At 37.8% G+C, this 21,243-nt stretch overlaps 3 protein-coding genes across 3 annotated transcripts; 2 read left to right on the top strand and 1 right to left on the bottom strand.

Moving 5' to 3' along the window:
- Nucleotides 1-461: 461 nt before the first annotated feature.
- dph2 (diphthamide biosynthesis 2) lies at nucleotides 462-4,506 on the top strand. The gene is made up of 7 exons (XM_067578349.1): nucleotides 462-587; nucleotides 973-1,149; nucleotides 1,446-1,558; nucleotides 1,744-1,964; nucleotides 2,183-2,872; nucleotides 3,821-4,000; nucleotides 4,234-4,506. Exons 2-7 carry the CDS (start codon nucleotides 1,000-1,002, stop codon nucleotides 4,362-4,364), a joined length of 1,485 nt encoding a protein of 494 aa, XP_067434450.1. The 5' UTR covers nucleotides 462-587; nucleotides 973-999; the 3' UTR covers nucleotides 4,365-4,506.
- Nucleotides 4,496-12,601, bottom strand: ncf2 (neutrophil cytosolic factor 2). Its single transcript, XM_067578348.1, has 16 exons — nucleotides 12,511-12,601; nucleotides 10,632-10,825; nucleotides 10,315-10,397; nucleotides 10,025-10,133; nucleotides 9,535-9,669; nucleotides 9,165-9,272; nucleotides 8,900-8,959; nucleotides 8,706-8,752; nucleotides 6,881-7,022; nucleotides 6,643-6,708; nucleotides 6,313-6,367; nucleotides 6,078-6,118; nucleotides 5,828-5,976; nucleotides 5,623-5,734; nucleotides 4,962-5,079; nucleotides 4,496-4,850 (listed from the first exon to the last, which is right to left on the bottom strand). The coding sequence occupies exons 2-16, from the start codon at nucleotides 10,803-10,805 to the stop codon at nucleotides 4,759-4,761; spliced, it is 1,491 nt and encodes a 496-aa protein (XP_067434449.1). The 5' UTR covers nucleotides 10,806-10,825; nucleotides 12,511-12,601; the 3' UTR covers nucleotides 4,496-4,758.
- garem (GRB2 associated, regulator of MAPK1) lies at nucleotides 11,987-21,243 on the top strand. The gene is made up of 6 exons (XM_067578346.1): nucleotides 11,987-12,567; nucleotides 14,361-14,501; nucleotides 14,935-15,065; nucleotides 15,597-16,799; nucleotides 16,909-17,063; nucleotides 17,284-21,243. Exons 1-6 carry the CDS (start codon nucleotides 12,447-12,449, stop codon nucleotides 18,137-18,139), a joined length of 2,607 nt encoding a protein of 868 aa, XP_067434447.1. The 5' UTR covers nucleotides 11,987-12,446; the 3' UTR covers nucleotides 18,140-21,243.

The following is a 21,243-nucleotide window of genomic DNA, read 5'->3' as shown; positions in this document are numbered from 1 at the left end:
GAAAGTTAAAGTTAATTTGCATATTGTGTAAAACGAAAATATATACTTTTCTTTATTACAAATTGCAGTTTTTATCCCAAGTACAATCTTTCCACAAAGCCTTCAAAATGAGTGATGGTGTGCCCCTACCCCCCATGGATTTATAAAGATGTACATCCATGCTACCCCCTTGATGTTGTGTGATACTTTAAATTAGGACCCATGGCAAACATGAACTTAATAAATAGATCCATCTATTAAAACTGCACAGGCGGAATTAGGTGTTTTGAATGACGTCCCACAGAACCTCAACACATTGGTATTTTTAAAAGGCACTAATAAAAACTGAAACAGAAAACAATGATATGAAGTCAGTAGGAACAAATTGATTGACAAAGTCATGAAAAACATACCACAAAACATGACATGAGTAGCAATGAGTTGAATAATTGTAAAAATAAACAGCAAATAAGATATAATTACGTCATTTCCTCCGAAAACCTTTGGACCGGAAGTGTTAACTACTGTGTGGTGTAACTACTGTCAACACGTGTGTAGCTGTCAAAGAAATATCTACCAGTCAATAAGGACTCACATGACACTGAACTGTAAGTTTATATAAATGTGGTATTGCAAGTACAAGACGTCATTAGCTGTAAATGATAATGTGTAATGATACATGTTGAAAGGAAGTGGCTAGTGGCTAACGTTAGCGGCTAACTTGAAGTTAGCGGATTAAACAGTTTCCATCGTGTGTGCAGTTTTAAAATAGGTTAATATAATTTCCAACTGATAATATAGGCAGGTGGTGGGCTACGTTATTACACTTGATTCGTCTAATCTTGAATGTAAGAATGTTGCCAGTGCTCCGACTTGTTTGAGTAAATATATACTTGATTTTAGTTTATTCGCTGGCAGAATAAAAGTTAAGAATATCTGCTATATTGTCAGCAGTTGTGCACGCTGATGTGTCGTTTGTTTTATTCTTTGTAGGAACAGTTGAATGTTCACTACGCAGTGATGGCTGATGCGTTCAGTAGCAACTCGGAGAATGTAATTCAGCGTGTGGTAGATGTCACAGTGAAGACAAATGCTCCTCTGGAAAGACTTGACGAGTTGTATCACATTAAGAAGACCTGCGACTTCATCAGTCAGCATCAATTTCAAAAGGTAAGTTAGGGGCTTCATTTTTATTTCTTACTCATGTACACATTTCAGTCACCAACGAGTATCTGTACATTTTCTTAGTTAATTAACAACAACAACAACAACAACAAAAAACCCCACTGGACTTCACATGTATAAATATACACACACGCACCCACACAGAGACATACACAGTTAAAAATGTTATTAGAACAACATGGTTGAGGTTAGGAATTTAAAAATACAGATGAAATTACAGTGAAAATATGTGTTTCCAGCCTAGATTTGAAAGTCTCAACAGAGCTTGTTCATGTTCACAGGTTGCTCTGCAGTTTCCTGATGACCTGCTGGTGGATTCAATTGCCATAGCAGCCGAAATTGAGAGAAACAGTAATGCCAAGCTGTTCATTTTGGGAGATACATCCTATGGCAGGTAACACACCTGAGAAAAAATGTTATCTGAGAAAAGATTTACCTGTATTAATAGTAGTAGAACAAGCATTGGCCAGTTCAAGGCTATTACAAAATAGAATGTAAGTTAAATGCTTTATGTGGTTTGGGTGCTCCTTTGTTTAACGAAGGTGTTATATTTGTGTATATTCATCTTCTCCTGGGCAGTTGCTGTGTGGATGAAGTAGCTGCAGAACATGTTGGAGCTGACTGCATTGTGCACTATGGCACTTCTTGCCTCAGCGTGTCTAAAAGGTTGCCATTGATGTACGTCTTTGAGAAAAGACCAGTGGACCTGGAGAAGTGCACCTCCGCCTTCAAAGAACTCTATCCTGACACACAGAGTCACATCATCATCCTCTATGATGTCAACTATGCTCATGCTATCGGTTAGCTATCCCCCCTTCCCTCTTTTACCTAATGTATGAAATATATAATTATGTTGTTACATTAGATGGATGTTCATGTATTATTATCCAGTCAACTTTCAAATCATTACTTGTCCTTTATCCTCAGTTAAGACAGAAAGTATTGAAATCCAACTACTTCACATCTTGGCTTGATAAAGACTTCCTGTCAGTAACTGAATACATTTTTTTTTTCTCAGATGATCTTCTGACACTCCTGTCGCCAGAGTATCCAAACCTTGTCTCTTCAGAACTTGTTGTGGAGGGGGAGCAGTGTTTCAGTCACAACCAGATTAAAAGAATACACAAGGACGCCGGTCTGTCAGAGGAAGACAACAACCAGGTTCTTTGTCTGTTTGGAAGACAGTTTTTCCTGAAAAGTGGTTTGAGCATAACGGATTACAGTATGTTCTATGTCGGCCAAGAAGGAGCAACCTTGCGAAACTTCATGATGACTTGGAATCGCTGCTCATTTTGTTCCTTTGACCCCATAACAATGACCGGCAGGACTGAGTCACCAAGTGTCAACCGTGCACTGATGAAGCGATATTATGCTATAGAAAGAGCCAAAGATGCCAATGTAGTCGGCATCCTCGTTGGCACCCTGGGGGTGGCGGACTACCTCTCCATAATCCAGCAGTTGAAGGAGACCATCCACAGAGCTGGCAAGAAGAGCTATATGTTTGCCATGGGGAAGCTCAACGTGGCCAAACTTGCAAACTTTCTTGAAATTGACATTTTTGTGTTAATAGCATGTCCTGAAAACTCACTGTTGGACTCAAGTGAGTTTTACAGACCTATAGTGACACCTTTTGAGATGGAGGTGGCCTGCAACAAGAACAGGGAGTGGTCAGAGGAATACATCACAGACTTTCGACATCTCCTGCCAGGTTTGATTTGGTTTTATTTACATAAGAAATCCCTGAATCAACTCTTGATTTTTTTTTTTTATGTTAAGGGATTGTATGTAAATTGTTAGGGAGAGAAGAGAGGGATGTCACAAATTTTACTTTTTCTGAAGGAGGTGAAATGTAACATTTTTGGGTCATTTTTCTCAAGTCAAATTTATATTTCAACTGTCCCTTGCAGGATTTAAAAAAAAAAAAAAAAAAAAAGATTGTAAATGATGGTTTTAGTGTGCGCAGTCAGTCATAAAGAAGTGCTTTGCTGTATGCAAAGGACAACGGTCTGTCTGTTTCAGGGCTTTACTTTTCTCATCACAGCCAACTAGCTAAAAGACAAATTTGTCAGTTTTTAGAAAAATACATATGGATCTTTAAATCTTATATAGAGCCTGAATGTTATGTCATATAAAGGTCAATATTTAAATTCAAGTTTTAACTTTTTATGTAGTCTTTATCCATTCAATAATTCTGTTATGTTTGTCATAATTTGGTAAATTTCTAATTCCACTTCTAATATGTGCATTGGTAGCCAATGTGAATATTATTCCATTAATATGTGTTATGTATGTATGTTATATGTTTTAAATTAGATTACACCACCTTTCCTCTTTTAATTAGTAATGGTGAAATGAGTTGCACCAACTCACTACTATAATTTAAGATATTTGGGGAAAGGTGTTGCTTTTTTCTAGGTCAAGAGGAGGGTCCAAAGACAAGTTCTAATAATAATAATAATAGGAAGGGCCTAGCTTTTTTTAAACAGTGAAATGTAAGGTTCAACCCCTGTTTTCCCCTCAATAATTTTCATACAGTCCCTAATATGAACACAGTTTTGTATCTTAATCATTTATTTATCGTCAGTAGCCTAATGAAGGTTATTGAAGTCTTTTTACTGCATCTAATTTTTTTTTTTTTATCTCAAACTTTCTCCAGGTGGAAAGAGTCATGTGCCTTTGGCTGATCAGCTGGAGGAATGCGACGAGACTGATGTGTCTTTAATCACAGGAGCTCTGCGAAGCCACCATCTATTGAACAGTGAGCCTACAGAGTCCTCATCGAGCTCTTCACTGGTCCTCAGGAACCAGACGCTGACTGTAGCCACCAACTCAGCCGGTATGGGACAGTCAAACACTTCTGCAGCATATAAGACATTGTTTGCTTTATTTTCCAAGCATTCGATATGTTTATTGTTGTGTTTTGTACACATACAGTAATTGTACACTTTGTGAATGTGTCTCAAAGCAACAAAAAAAAACATTTTGCATGATAAACTTGCACAAATACACAAAAGTACAACTTTGAAAATGTCTTGTATTGCACTACATATTTTTTGCTTTCTCTTTCAGCATCTTTTCTGGCGGGTCGTAGCTGGCAAGGCTTAGAGCAGAAGTTGGGGGAGACACCTGTGGTGAAGGCAGTAGAGGGCAGGAGAGGCATAGCTATTGCCTATGAAGAGGAGGGAACATCATCACGATAATTGACCAGTAATCTCCAGTAATCCACAAGGTCTCCAACAGATAATTTAATCAAAGCTGCCTGCAGTTAACAGGTATTAAATGTATATTGCTTGTAATTACTGTAAACTGTAAGAAATTATTAAATGTTTTCAAAAAAATCCATACCAGATATCCCTATTTTTTTTATTATGGCATTACTCACAGTATGTGACCTATGATTTTGTCCAAAAGTTATAACTTGTTACACTTGTCCAAGGGTTTACTTTAATGAAAAAATGAAAAGTATATAAATATTAATTAAAGAAACGTGTAGGTCCCAATTAACAAAATGTGGTTCATCATAAAACTTTTTTAGCATTAGCCACAAAACTCTAATACTGGTTTTAGTAACTTTTAGCGTCACATTTACATCGATCACTGGCCATTCACAGGGACTTCTTCCACAAAGGGTGCAGGAAATATACCAGTTTTCCCATGACACTGTCCTTCCATCCAGTCCTGGTTGACTAAAGAAAAAGAAAGAATTTATGAATCAAAATCATCATTACACAAATTGCAGTGTGTGTAAAAATTTAAGATTAATTTTTCAATATATGGCTGAAAGAATGGTGTCTCACCTCTGGAGAGGAATGTGATTGTGTCTCCTTGCTGAAAGTTGAGATCCTCAGGATTTGATGACTCGTAGGAGTGAAGTGCCACCAAGTGAATCACGTTCTGTGGCTTTCCATCAGTTTGCTAAAACCACGAAACACACATGAATTAACATTCTCCACTCAATTTCGACATCACTCAAGCTGACACAAGTGATCTCGGTTTGCACTGGCTTTATGTTATGATTCTATTCACTCAGCCTTTTTTAGATCAACATGAAGCAAATGAAAGTTCAATACTATTAATATTTTTATAATTTGCTGGTTGAAGCTTGTCAGATGTGAGCAGGTGTCATACATAATAGTAAACTGAATAGCTTTGGATTTCAGACTGTTGATCAGACAAAACAATACATTTGAAGATGTCAATGTGAGCTCTAATGGGCATTTTATACTATTTTCTGACATTTTGTTTTTAAAAATCAATTAAATCATCAATTAAACGAGAAAATAATCTGCAGATGAATCGATCGTGTTAGTTGCAGCCCTAGTTACATCCAAATTTGTTTTAATGTCAGTGAGGTAACGTCCGTCTGCCCTGTAGTACAGGAGCACCATGACAGAGGATGAAACATGTAAATGTATTTTATGAGGCAGCCTGAACAGCAATAGATCATCATATACTTACGTCCTTGGTGCTGCACCACAAGGTGATGTGCCTGCCGCTGGCACGACTCCACACACTTTCCATATCTGTGTTGGCATTGATTATACTTTCCTCAGTTGCCTCAGAGGTTAAACTAGATCGAAGAAAAGGATCGAATTTTGTACTCTGCCAGTAAAACAATATACCAATTAAACTGGAAGATTTATTTTTGAAATGTGCACCATACCTCAAGGTGATTGAAGCAGAAGAGAGGTTCAGTTTCTCACTGATTTTCTCAATCAGTGTCTCATAGGAACACCCAGGTGATACAGAGACTACAAAGGTGAATGTGTAACGGACTTTGACAATATATGAATTGTCAGTGGACTGTGCAGCCTGGCATTAATAAAAGGACATATCAGTGGAATTGGATCATTACAGAAATCAAAGGACAATCTCCCCTATATTCTGAGTAATATTCATATTTATGAACATACCATAGGTTGTAAGTCTCCACTGCTTCCACTTGGAGTAAGACCTTAAATACAGAGAATGGAAAAAAAATTATGTTGACACTGCGTGGGTCAGATAGTATTTGAAAACACTTTTTCTTGTGTTAGAGCATTTGTTATGACAGAGGGGTGTAGTTGGTCAGATGCAATGGCCTTTAGCACCAATCAGAGAATGTTGTATGTAGATAATTTAGTTTGTGTGACAGATAAACAAGTGTACCTGGTATCCTTTCAGGTCTGGTTGGTGGTTCTCGACTTTGAGATCCAGATGTTCCCTGTCCACGTTTTATCCCATCCAAATAATGCCAAAATACAGAAAAAGTAAATAAAGATGCTGTTTGAGGGGGTACACAGGAAGTTTACATTGTTTGTATTCTGACATGACCTGATTAAAACATACAACAGATACCACATTTAATCAAGTGCCATTTTAGAGGCCTGTGGAGTACCTACAAAATTCAAATATGGCAACTGATAATTTCTAAAGTGTCTGCGCAGTAATCTACTATACCACCAACACGGTAATGTGTTAAAGAAAAAAATTCTTTACCCCGTTCTGTTTAGAAGCCAAGGAAATTTCCAAACGTTCCAGGTAATTGTAAGGAACAAGTCCCCTCTGTAAGTGACATGACAACAATGAATGCTCTCAGTTAACTATGCAAATAGAGGTGCAGATTTCATAAGAAGAAGAATGCAAGAGTGTATGGGAGGTCTTCAGAGAAATGATTATAAGATGCACAGTAGCAGATAGGTTGCATATGTACTGATTCTGTATGTGGGGGTCTTACTCTTTCGTTGAAGATCACATATGCCCAGTTGTCATCACCCTTCTGCAGTACAAACACAATGTTGCCCGGCACTACAGCCAACTCATCACTGGTCTCAGGAACAAACTCAAACAGGACAGTGTGGGGTTCCCCTTCCAAAGCCCTGTGAGGACAGGACACATCCACATGGTAAGGGGATACTAAGTATTTATTTATTGTTTTATTTATTTGTTGGTTTATTTAACAGGGACAGTGCACATTAATAAACTTTGCTGTAAATGCGCCAGAGTTAGCTAACAGGCTATTTTCATCTGTAGTCTCTGGACAGATGTTAGAGTCATCCTAAAAACAGAATTTAAGATTGAAATTACAAAGTTATTGAGATCATTTATAAACATGCAGAACAATAATAAAAAGAAATGAGAATGTTAATGTCAGGACACCCTTATACTACATTGTCAGGTACTATTAAAAACATGCAACACAGAGGCTCATAATACAAGACAATAAGATGAGAGATATTAATGTTAATAGAATTATGGACTAAATAAGATCACATTGTACTGCGTTGTGAGACACTAACTGAAACATGCAAAGCAGAAGCACAGACATTAAAAAAGCAATAAAGGCAAGACCACAATAAGACATGCATGCAGGTACATGAGGGCAGACTGGCGGTAGCAAGATAGCAACAGGTGACTGCAGATAGCAAGGGGGAGGTTCAGCACAGACAGAGTGAGGACAGTAAGGTGCAATTGAGTTTTAGTGCTGAGTACTAATGAACCATTTCTTTAAATGAGCTCTAAATAAAGCGTATGTGTCTAATAGTTGCTGGGATGGAGTTCTACTCCAGTGCAGCTTTAACAGAGAGTGCAGACCGACTAAAAGCACTTTTTCTGAGTGAGATCATGCAATCCCCTCTTGCTACACCTCTTGTGAACCAATATGCATTTCTTATGTCGAGAAACTGTCTGAGCAGAGAAGTCAACCCATACAGTATGCAATCTTGTACGTAAGACAAACATCTACACATTAACCATGTTTTCCCAACGCAGCAAGTTATATTTTTTTGATATTGGGCAATGATGACAATGTACCCATTTTTTGTCAAGGATTTTAAGTGTTCATTTATACAAAGACTGTAATGGTTTTAGGGGAGTGGTGCTAGTCTGTGACCAGGCTGTTAAACAGTAAGTGATATGGGAAATGACCATAGAATGCACGTACATCTTAGCCGCCTCTGTTCACATGTAATCTTGAATGAACCTGAAGTTTGAAAGATTGGATTTGACTCAGTTACAGACCTTTTTCACCTGAGCCTTGAAAGAAAGTTTGGAATCAATCAGAACACAGAGGTACTTGTATTCGGATATGACAACTTGGTCTTTATTAATACACTATTAATTATTAGTACATTAAATGTACAGTACATCCAGACATTTTAATACATAATACATTTCTATACTGTTTTTTATTAGTTAAATGTACAGAATGGTTCATTTGTTTCCCAGAATATTATTTTACAGATCTGCCTGTATATGTTTTTTCTACATTAAGAGCTGATGTTTGCCATTTTGGTCACCCTATAGTGGTAAAAGAAGGACAATGGCTTTTTTTCTTTGTATGTCAGAAAATGAGAAAAATCCATCATCTATCAGAAAATCTTGACTAATTTTAAGGTAATTTGTTATCAACTTTGCCTGCAACAAGGCTGAATGAGAGCAACTGTAAACTAATCATATTTTTCGGCATTATAACTACAAACTACACATGACACGTATTCAGAAAGCATCTAGCTTGTATAACTCTAAAGTGATTACAATCAGTAAGATTCAGGCTGTTCTACCTCAGAACTTCGGGTTCTTTTGGACCATCGGTGGGACCATCTTCAACCTATCAGATGTAAACAAAAACATAAAGCAATCAGTAGAGCTGGAAATATCTTTTCCATATAATATACTTTGATATATTAATAATCATATGCAGGTTTATCATCAGATTGTACTGTTTTTAATTGCCAAAGAAGAGGCCATATGTCACCTGTGGCTGTAAGGGGGCAAATCCAGAGAAGGCATCCTGAGGAATGACTGAGGCAACAACCTGAAGATGATAAAATTTGAGGTTATGTATGTCACAAGTACTGCAAGAACTGTACAAAAAATGAAATCACTGATTTTGTGCTTGATGACATTTTACTGAACTGCATAAGCTGCACTCAGGGTCAGTTTAATTGAGTTCATTGGGAATAATGTAGAATTTGTTCTTAATGCAAAGCCAAGTCACTACAGTAGTACAATAGTATTACCTTTGCTTTGCCCAGGTAGTCCTTCTCCTCTAACTGAGCGACGTAGTGCTTATTTGGTTTAAAAAGCACATTTTTTGGGAACTCAACTGGTTTGAAAAGCTTCTGTTTCTGTTGGCGAAATATCATTAAAATGGATATTTAATATATTTGTCAAGAAGAACATTCAAATTCAATTGCTAATACTAGTGCTTTTAAGCAGTCACTTTTAACACTAATGAAAATAATCACTTTCCATGCCATTTCATGAGTATAGTCACATTAAAAGATATTGAATAAAGGTACAAAATATGTTATTGGTAGCTTAAATCCCAAGATTTTGCCATGGGTCCAAAGACTGCATCTTGATAATGGTGACAGCATCATAACTGACCAGGGTGGAGTCCAGAGCTTTGTCAATCATATTGAGTTTGGCCTCTATCTTGTAGTTGAGAGCCTTCACAAGGTTTTCATGGGCTTTTTCCCAGTGACCCAGCTGAGCCTCAGCCAGGGCCACATTGTGGAGAACCTGTGGCAGGAGACATCAATAATGTGTGAGGATTTTGTCACTATTTTAATCCTTTAGGCCTTTTAAATCACTGATGTTAATAAGAGTTTTCTTTCCCTTAGCTAGAGTGAAATTGGTCAAACTGTAGTTTTGAAGAATGGCTAACATCAGCAATGCCAAATGGAAATAGAGAAAAACCATCGGTTTTAACATTAAATCAGTCATTAGGATATATTAGAAAAGAGTGTTTAGGATAAATGCTGTGATTAAGACTTTAAACTGTCGACAATGATAGAGTGGAGAAGAATTGGCTTTAATAGTCTAATAATTTGTGAACAGCATAATAAGGAGGCTTATCAAGCTTTTAAATACTTACATCACATGCATATAATATGTATCTGAGACCAAGTGCTTTGTAATCTATCAGATGGTTGCTTCTTAGAGCCTTGAAGGCCTGCTGGAAGTCAGCTAAAGACTCCTCATACCTTTGAACAGGAATAATCAAGTTAATTACTTTTGTTTTTCAAACTGAAAACCATAAAAAGGGTAAAATAGGAGTAATGATTAGGAATCAGATTGTATGATAAAAAAGCATACTGTGTTCATAAAATGTAAAATATGAAAAATGAATATGTCCATTTTATTGAGATGACTAGTGCGTCTTGCCTCGTCTTTTTGTAAAAAGTGATTCCTCTTTGAAAGAAGGCAACAGCCAGGTGCTCATCCTTGCGTATGCTGCAATCAAATGCCTAAGAAAAGTGATAAAACAAAGTAACTTCCTTCAGAGGAAAAGAGAAATGGTTAACTACTTCTTCTTTCTCAGTGACTTGCACTTTCAGGCAGCAAAATATAACAGCATTTCATTTCAACCTTATCAGCTACATCTAAACAAGATAGTACTATTTGATATGTAATATTACAAAATAAGTAGCAGATATTCAGAATGTTTTAGCCGAAATTTTACCAACAAAGGTCAGACATACCTTTTCGGCAGCATCCAGGTCTTGGTTGAGAAGATGGAGACAGCCAATGTTAAAGTGAATTTTGGAGTTTGGATCTTGGATAGACAAAAAGATCTTGAGTGCTTCTGAAAAATCTTTTTTGTCGACAAAAGTTGCAGCCGTGTCCCACTGACGCAGAGTATCCACATAAGACATGGTTGCCGGTTAGGAGCACACTGAGCAACAGACCAAATTAAGGAAGTACTTGTGATTTGTACCAATGAGATCAGGAAGTATGATGACAGTGTCACTGTTGGTACATTTACATCTATACCGCAACTACTTTTTAAGCTCCAATGGTTGTTAACTTCCACCCCCCCATTTGATTCTAACAGATGGCATATGTAGAAATTCTGAGGTTGCATGTGTGTGTGTTGGTGTTTAAATAGAAGTAATCTCATTTTGATACTGGCTAATTTCCCTTTTTCAATTTCTCATCTTTTAAATGACAGGTTGTGAATTACAGAAAGGGTGTTGTACATCAGTCATGTTCTTAGTGGTAGAGGATCTAATATTATCAATATGTTATCCCCCTCGATACTGTGAAAACCCGTTTTAAGACTCATCTCTTTTCTTCAGCCTTTTAATAGTCATCATGAAGACATGAACAGTCACACTCTGTTTTTATTTTATTTTCTCTCTCTATTAATTATGTGCTCCCTGTGCAGTGCTGTTGTGTTTTTAGGATTTAATTCCCACTTTATTTATTTTATTCTACACTTTTATTAATTCCCCCTTTATCCTTATAACTTTTTCTATGCTCTCATTTGATTGCATTTCTCAGTCTCTGTAAAGCACTTTGGTAAACTTTTGTTGTTTTTAAATGTGCTTTATAAATAAATTGACTTGACTTTTAGGGAAATGATCCTGTCTTTGTGCTCTGCTGGTTATTCCCAGGTCTCAGCTAGTAATCAAAAGTGAACGGGCCTTTGCTGTTAGAGTGTGGAACAGTTCGCCTGGTAAGATCAGGCAGGCAACATCTTTAGTATCTGTTAAATCTCTTTTTAAAAACATTATTTTATCTGAAAGCTTTTAAGATTTTTGCTTTAATTACAGAAGGTGTCTGAAACCCATGACCAAAATAGTCATACATTCTGTCATTGTGTTACTTATGGGTGGAATTATAGTTTTTCCTTCTTGCTGGGGACCCCCTAGAGCCCCCTGAAGGACCCCTGAGAACCATTGGTCTAAAAAGTGTCATAAGGCTTTAAAAGTATGTCAATAGTACAAAGAAATGAGGTTGAAATTGGTGAAATGTTGTTTTCACCATGATGTCCTCCAACTAAAGAAGGGGGGGAGTATTTTGAAAAAGGATCTTTATTCTGCCTTCTTGTCTACGGCAGTTAAATTACAACTTCCGGTAGATACTGTAACAATACATCGTCTGTGAATGCCACATGATCTCCCATTGACATGCACTCTAGCACACCATATATAACTTCTTCTGGGGAAATTGAAGAATTTCACACAGATGAAAATATCTGTGTACCCCAAAGTAAACAATCGCTCTTATTTTGTAAGAAAAAGTTACGTATTTCCGTTAGTCGTCTGGCTAACTGTTAGCTAGCGGCTAGCTAAACAAACATGGCTCTGCTACATTATCAGACAACGGAGCTAAATGATACGTAACTTAGGCAAATGAAAAGGGAAAATATGCAACAATTAGTAAGAAACGTGGCAAATACAAAGCTGTATATGGAGAGCAGGTATATTATTCAGTTGGTTAGCTTAGTGTAGCCTTTTGTGACCGTGTTTACACAGAGCTAGCCCTCCAGTTGGCTAATGTAAGATAGCAAAATGGAGCTTGGAACAATGTTGTACAACAATTTAAAAGATGTTACATGGAGCACGACGTCTTTACCCTTAGATCAACTTGTCAGTGCTTATAGGTTGCCTCAAATCGCCAAGCTGGATAATGGTGAGTAACTTTTTTTTCGAGCCAATTTACAACCTAACCTAGCATTTGCTCGCTGCTAAGGTAAACTAACGTCAAGCCGTTTGTAATACACATTTGTGCGACTGATTTTGTCTGCATAACCTATTATTTATCAACAGAACTGTCCAAGAAGTACATGAAAGATTGCATCTTCTAATTAAAGTTAAACAATGTGCGTCTATATCTTGCATCTATCGAACAAATCTCACTAAATAACGTTTCCTGAGTCAATATAATTTTATAGATGTATACATTTCCAACACAGCATACTGGAGATTATAAAGCAAAACTATATCATAACAAGACTGTTAAAACTGCGCAATAAGGTGATTGCTTGAAAATGTGTGCATAAAGTAAAGGCACATGTGCAACAGAATGACATTTTTAAAAGATATATTAATACAAGGACAGAGCTGCAAGTGTCATTTCTAGTGGGAAGATTTTCAGACCTAATCAGATTACTGCAGTCAACATTTTTGTTGATTTAAGGCCTAACTTAAAGGACATGTTTTAAAATATATATAAAATACTCTATTGAAAAAAAAACACAAACCATTTACCACAAAAAAGTTCAATTATCTTGTTAAAATACTTAAAATGACATCTCCTGCTTCTCCTTCATTAAAAATTTAATTTAAATCTATAAATATGAAACATATTTAATATCAGATGTTTTCCTGCTGGACACAAGATGTCTGCTACTTCACTGTAAAGTCCATTCTCAGTGTTTGTGCACTGGAGGATTTAAGTTTCCACATCACGTTTGTCCAAGTTGAATATTGTACTGGGATTGGCCCCAAACTAGTTGCAAATCATGCTCGTAGGTCCGCCCCCTTAAAATCAGATTGTCAGTGAGCACAGAGAAACTTTCCACTTTCAGCAGATCAATGTGAAAACAGCCTTCTAGTATCGGACTTTGCACACATTATTCTGCACAGTGAAGCTCAAACATTCAACTGTAGGAACAACAAGAAAAACATTTTTGAGTGGAGGGGGACTTTAAGGTAAAATGAAAGATATACTAAAGCAAAACAACACAAGATGATACAGTAAAGTTATATGATGATGAAACTAAAACTTATTACAGATGACTCAGGGGTTAGTGTCAACAGCTGTTTTGAATCATGCGAGCATCTGATTATGTACTTAAAAAAAGAAGCTGTTATGAAATCTGCAGTGATTACTATTTTGATCTTTATCTTCCCATCTTCTGACACTCTCAGCTACTTTTAAATGGAAGCGTTTCCTTTTTTTTTTTTTAGAGGTCATTAGTCCATGGAGGATGTGTTGCTGAGTCATCCAATGCCTATGAGTGTTAAGAGCATCCTGCAAATTTCTCAAGCTACATGAAACAGGGAAACAGTAACCACGGCACTCCTTATACAGCAGATAATGATCAATTGTTTGGGCTAGTCATTCAGAATTAGTCTTGTCCGTGGTCATTATAGATTCATTTCAATGCTGTCGTGACTCACATTCTAGACACCCCAGTGTGTCTAGTCAGGCTTTAGCTATTAATCTGGCTCTTTGAAAGTGTCATGATGCTGCGACTGTCACGTGGTGTTTCATGTTCTACAAGACAGGCTTCAGTGTTTCATGACTGTTAAGATTTTGACTAAAAAGTACAGCAAAAAGTTATACCAAAGGTTTGGTAAATTTATCGTACATTGATATTTTCCATGACTATTGCACTGTGCCGTTGTACAGTATATCCTGGACTGTAAGGTATAATGTGTTCTGCTTTGTAAGTGAATTTGTTGTTTTCACTCCTGCAGGTCAGTTGGTTGAAGGGCTCAGAGACAATGACTACCTCTTGATTCATTCCTGCCGTCAGTGGACGACTATTACTGCTCACAGTCTAGAGGAGGGACACTATGTCATCGGGCCCAAAATAGAGATACCAGTTCACTATGAAGGTATACACGTGCATAGATACTCCCTGAATTTGCCTGATATCATATTTTGATGATGTACTGTATGTTTGTGTCTATTGGATCATTATCTTCTACAGTGAAAATTTACGGCTTTAACTCTGAAACAATTTTTATAGTTGATAAAAACTCAGTGACACAGAACATATGCCCCTGTCTTTTAAATTTTAGAGCATCTGTTTAAGGAGCTTCTTAAAACTAATTATTTCCCGTCAAAGAATAATTTCTAGAGATTATGGCACAGCAAATCCTTAAACTACCCCAAAATAAGAATATTTCAAATATATTTAGCAGCTCTATTAAATCCTGAAAATGCAAAGGATGATATGGGTTGCTGAAATTTGGGACTATGGTCCAGTTAATGAGGCTTCAATGCTTGCTTGAGTTAGTCGCACTGTTATGTCTTTTCCTACTTTAGGTCAGTTTAAGCTGCTGGAACAGGACAGAGATGTCAAGGAACCTGTGCAATACTTCAACAGCGTGGAGGAGGTGGCCAAAGCATTCCCTGAAAGGGTATACGTCATGGAAGAAATCACTTTCAATGTCAAGGTATGTCTAATCTGTTCAAGGAATTATTATGATTTCTTGTGTGTTATTAAAAATAAATATCTTTTCCTATCATTTACTTCTCTAGACCTCTGACTATCGATTCTGATATGAGCAGTAGTCCGTAAGATTTCCTGTTAAGACTAGAAATCATACTGATATTTAGATATACCTTGGACTTTTTAAGTAAATTTGATTTAGTTTTAGCAAGGTCTGTTCCACAAAGCCTGTTTTTAAAAACAGCTGTAGCTTCGGCGGCATTAAAGCTTACCTTTCCACAGTATCTTTGTCATTGTCGCTTTTTGGTTTTAGCTTCCTCTCACATTTAACTGGTGTAATAGTCTTCTGTCCACACTGGTAAGTGGTGTTTAGGGCTGTGAAACCACACTTACACAGAAGCTGCGATGCATTACGAAAGAAAAGTTCTCACGTACACTGCTAGGGGTTTTACTAAAAAAAAAAAATCAAGATCATGAGGTACAAATGCACTCCTTAATTTCTTTAGTGCTTACACCATATGTCATCTTTTCACAGATGGCTTCAGGGGAATGCAATGAAGACACAGAAGTTTACAATATTACACTAAGCACCGGTGATGAACTGACATTAATGGGCCAGGCTGAGATCCTCTATGCCAAGACCTCCAAAGAAAAATCAAGATTCAACACTATCTTTAAGAAGATCGGGAAGCTGAATTCCATCAGTAAGATTGGTCGAGGCAAGATGCCTTGCTTGATCTGCATGAACCATCGCACCAATGAGAGCATCAGCCTACCTTTCCAGTGCAAAGGCAGGTTCAGCACCTGTAGTCCTCTGGAGCTTCAGATGCAGGACGGGGAGCACACCATCAGGAACATTGTGGAGAAAACCCGTCTCCCGGTCAATGTGACGGTACCCAGCAGTCCACCCCGCAACCAGCATGACCTCCATCTCATCCGGGAAGGTCATCGTTACAAATTGGTCAACATTCAGACGAAGACAGTGGTCGTGTGCTGCATTCTGAGAAGCAACAAAATTATCCCCATCCATTTTCCCTTTCATATGGCCATGCCTCGATTTATTATTCCAGAGGAACTGCTGCAAGGAGAGTTGTGGCTAGACACTATGGTGTATCGCTGGTTCTCCTTCTGCCAGGAGCAGTTTGACATAGATGACTATTCTCGTGCCGTCCGGGATGTGCGAACTGACTGGAACGACGACGGTAAGAGCCCTAAGAAAAGCAGCGGGAATGGCAGTTGCAGCGGAAGCAGTGCAGGCAGCAGCACCTCCAACGGGTGCGCCAACCACATGCAGATTCCCAGCTCTTTAACGTACGCCCGCGATGAACTCACCCAGTCTTTCCACCGACTATCCGTGTGCGTGTATGGCAGCAACCTGCACGGTAACAGTGAGGTCAACTTGCAGGGATGTATGACGCTATGCGGAGATTGGGCTCTTCTGCCTTCCGACAGCATTCCTTCAGACTCGGGAGAAAACGAACACTTTTTCCCCGAGCTATTGGATAGCTCAAACCAGCAGCCATCCCTAAACAAGTCGGACGTTCCCTATGAGGAGCTGTGGCTGGATCACTTGAGAGGCCAGATCCCAAAATCGTCTTTAACTGAGGGAATCCGAGGCATCAACAACGGCTGTGGTACAACAGCAGCCCTGTCATACCCAGTCACTTGTCCTGTTGGTGCAGTGACTAGCTCAGATGTGTCTCTTACTCCACCACCAGTCCCACCCAAGTCTGAAGCTGTGAGTATCATGCATTATACTTAAGCAGTGTAACACCTCCAGTTTTTCAGAAATGAAAAGTGAATATTAGTTTTACTGTCAGTTTCAAAGTTAGATCATACCTTTCTAGGTGAAGGAAGAATGCCGTCTTTTGAATGCCCCACCGATTCCGCCACGAAGTTTGAAACAGATGCCATCGGTACCCATCCTGTCCAAACCACGGCAGCAGGAGACGCGCTCTCCAAGTCCAACCCTCTCCTATTATTCTTCTGGGCTCCACAACATGTAAGAATTGAAACCATTTCATAGCATCTGTTTGTAACAATTAAACCTGTCAAGAATAACAAAGTATCTGTATATTGCAGTTTCTCTTTATCACACAACCTGCATTCAAACAGCTGCAAAATATGCCAAGTGTTTAAAATGTTAAATATTCAAATCTTATGATAAGGTTCACATGAGGTTTGCTCCTCTACTACTAAATAATCTGATATTTTTCCATCAGTATTGGAGCAAGCGAGCAAGAGGCGGCTGAACCACAAGAGCAAAGCCAAGTGTGCTACCCTTGTAACTGGGGTAAATCCACCAGTGAGCCAAATGCTACTTTGCCCAGTGGTAGCCTGCCCTCAGACGGGATGTCCTCCAGGTTGTCTTGGCCAAATAACTTCAGTGGAGGAGAATCGCGTGGTATGGATGAATTTCTACCAGCCAGCTGTCGAAGTTACTACAGTTACCCCAGAAAGAGATCCCCAAATACAAAAACCTGCACATCCAGCCTTGTTGACTTTGATGGCCGAGAGCACACACACAGCAGTAAAGACTTCAGATTGCAGAAAGCTTCTCTGAATCAGTTCTGCACCAAATCCTCAAGTTACAATTCGGAAATGTACAGAGACAAGCCGATAGAAGAATCAAACACTAAGCAGAGCCTCTCTTGCCCCATCTTACCACCGAGAACACCGAAGTCAAATGCCGTAAAGAAGTGCAAAGATTTACTGTCCGGATCAACCTGTGACAGTACGCAGGACACTTCAAATTGCTCACTTACTCAACATGAGGAAGGCACAAAAGAGATACAGCCCACCACTAACCCATTAACTCCTAACTGTCCGTCCTCTTCTCCCACTGCGCAATGGCAGCCCCCATCCAGCCTGGCTGGTCTCTCTATTGAAGAGGTGTCCAAATCTCTCAGATTTATCGGCCTGCCAGATGACATTGTTTCTCTTTTTGTTTCTGAGAAGATTGATGGGAATTTACTCCTGCAGCTCACTGAAGAGATTTTGTCCGAGGACTTCAAGCTAAGCAAACTGCAAGTGAAGAAACTCATGCAGTTCATTAATGGATGGAGACCTAAGATATAACTAACATTATATGACACTAAATCCTGTTATAAAGCAGGGAAAGTCATGCCTTCAGTATATATGCTATGCACACCAAGCCACAAAGAGTTTCTTTTTGTATAATATGAATCTATTTCCTTGTTACTACATTGTGGGGAAGACAGTTGGGTAATACTTCTCAACCCACTTAAAGTCTGTGACTGCTATTTGCTAACTGAATTGAATAATTTGGCACTTTCATGAAGACATTTTCATGTCAACTACTTAGTACTTTTCCATCCACAACACACTAGTGTTCATGTCGCTACACAAATCCTAATTTAAGCCACCAAATTGAAAGGAAATCAACATTGATGTGACTGTCACATGAATTAGGAGGACAGGAAAACATTCTACTTAAAGAGATCTGCTTGATTAGGACATTGTATGGTTCTGTTTTTAAAGGGTAATTTTTAAAAGAGCACAAACCAGAGGATGGACTATAGTATATGTTGTTTATTTAATACATGAAAAAAATATTATTTTGGTTTTAGAAGCGGATACACAGTTGCTGTTGTTGGATGGATATCACAGCTTGACGGTAAGAGATGGATTCTAGGCTGGTATCCAGTCATCAGGATGTGGTAACCAAAACGATTATGGCATTTTATCTTAAAAAAAACGTAACAATACCTAGCTTAAATCCCAAATATGCAATCATATAATTATGCGGTTAGCAATATGTCTTATGATGCGCACTGTTTTTAGTTTTCTGTACAGGGTTCAGTCATGCACCTTTTTCATGAGATGTGATTAAGTGTCAATGCAAGTGCATTTCTGAACAAAGTGGGTTCGAATGACTGTTGGTAAATGAAGAGTCCACCTGCGTGCTGACAGCAGGTATAAAGATATACTTGTGTTCTTTTAAAAATGTACCGCTTTGAGCTCTTATTAAGCCTTATGTTCGCTCTGCACTCTTCACTACTCTTCCAAATGGCAAAAAATAAGCAATGATGTAAACCTCACCCTCGAGCCTGTGGTATCATACTGATGTACAGCTCCTTAAAATAGACGTGAGAAAAATGAAAGAAGGAAGCTGTGACATACCTAAATATTATTTAATTTCCAAGATCTAAATGGATAATGAATTTAGCCCATATTGTAATTTTTGAAGACTGGCGCATAGGATCAAACTAATAAAAGTCAGCTTTTAATTTAAATGCAGAAGCAGCTGTCTGTACATCAGTCTGATATCAGGTGTTGGTTAACTGTATAGTTTTAGAAGATAAACAGCCGCATGTATTTAAACCAACTGCGCCATCATAAATTGCATTGTTGGTGTGATATCCTACTTTATGGACCTATGCTACTAATAATGAGCCAAATCAAATGCGCCAACAATTATCATGATCTCTGACAGGATGTTGTGTTTGTCAAGTCTCTGCATGCAAGGCCTTTTTAATCTAAAGTTGAATTCAACTATATTACTACTTGTTTTAACCTAAAATGTCTCCACTAAAGGTAACTTAAGGTCATTTATAACTGAAAATGCCTGAGGCCTAACAAACTATGTCCTTACTCTAAAACTAATATGGAAACAACCAACAGAGGTAAAAAACCATGACATTCTACGTAAAATACAAATTATGCATCATGCACTTTGGTAGATTTCAGTCTAATTAATTGCAGTTACAGTCATTAAATATAAACCTATAAAAGAAGAGAGTCTATGTAGAGATTGAATGCACTACACGTTTTTTCAAAACTAAAATGGTACTTCATCTTTGTCGTCATTCTATGTGTTGTAAGTGTCTGTAATGTAAGAAACAAAGATAGCTTTCCTGCGCCTTAACCCAGAGACCTTAAAAAAAAAAAAAAAATTCACTTTGGCTTAACGTTTTCATTTTGCCAGTCTCTTGTCATGAGAATATGTTCTAACATTAACATCTCAACATGAACTGAGGGAATGATGTTAAGTGTGTTTTTTGCTGGTATTTTTTCACCTCTGGAGCTGAAATTGAAAATGATATGCTAAAATGAAATATTGGTACCAAACTTTCTTTTTTTTCCTATAGCCTTGACTCAGAGTTGATTTATTTATGCAGTTATTTAACTCATTTAACAGAATGCTAAATATGCATAATACTTATCAGCCCATTTGTCTGGCTGATATGTGAAGGTGCCTCAAAAAACAGCCTTTATACAACCCAGGTCTGATCTGTTGGCCAACAACTGTTGTTTTTCCCCCCTGACACCTGTTGCCATGGGGTGTTACATATGTTACTTGACATTTTTATTTTATGTAAATGCAAATTTAATGATTTTTTTTTTTAAAAAAGAAAGTGATTACTAATGTTGAATTTATTTTTATTGAGAAAAAGCTTATGTTCAAATTCCTGTAATTTCTGTTTATATTTTTATTCTACGCAACTTGGGATCTACTTGGGTTTTTATAAGCCCATGCATTAAAATAACACTCATGAGGAAATAAACCTGCCAGCCTCAGTCACACTACATGGACAGTGACCAAAATAATGTTAATAAGCCATGTGTCCAGGTAATTTTCCAGATTTCTTTGTAACTTTGTCACAGTATCCATATTTTTGAATGGGGTATGGCATGTGTCCTTTGAAGCTATGATGATACGGTGGTTAGTGTACTATGCAATAGCCATGGCACTCCAAAGACGCCATGGGAAGGAACAACAAAGCAGTGATTGACAATAAGAGGCAATGGAGTATTATGTGTATTGAAATTGCCACAGTGTTAATTTCAGGGGCGTGAAGACCGTACATGCCAAAGGAATTCTTCCAAGTCGATCATTTTACTTGAATAATTCCGAGATACATAAACTGTGAACACACTACGACAACCGACCCAGTCCCATGAACATACACTACCATCAAGCAGTCAATACTGAAGGGTGTTCCATGTTGATAATGCCTGTCAGCTCTGGGCCGAAGCCTACGTGAATTATTGTCTTTTTTTTTTTTTTGTGCAAAGAAGAGGGAAATGACTGCGGCACAGGGTTGGATAGCATTTGGAATAGTATTGGTAAGCATTACTGAAATCTTCAGTTACCTTTCAACTTAACTCTTGTTTCCATATTTTTGATTGTATAATCTATTAAAAATGGATTAACTGTT

The sequence above is a fragment of the Thunnus thynnus genome, chromosome 21 (genome assembly GCF_963924715.1).
Source record: "Thunnus thynnus chromosome 21, fThuThy2.1, whole genome shotgun sequence".
NCBI lineage: Eukaryota > Metazoa > Chordata > Actinopteri > Scombriformes > Scombridae > Thunnus > Thunnus thynnus.
Note: the sequence above shows the minus strand (reverse complement) of the source record. Positions and strands in the feature narration are given on the sequence as shown.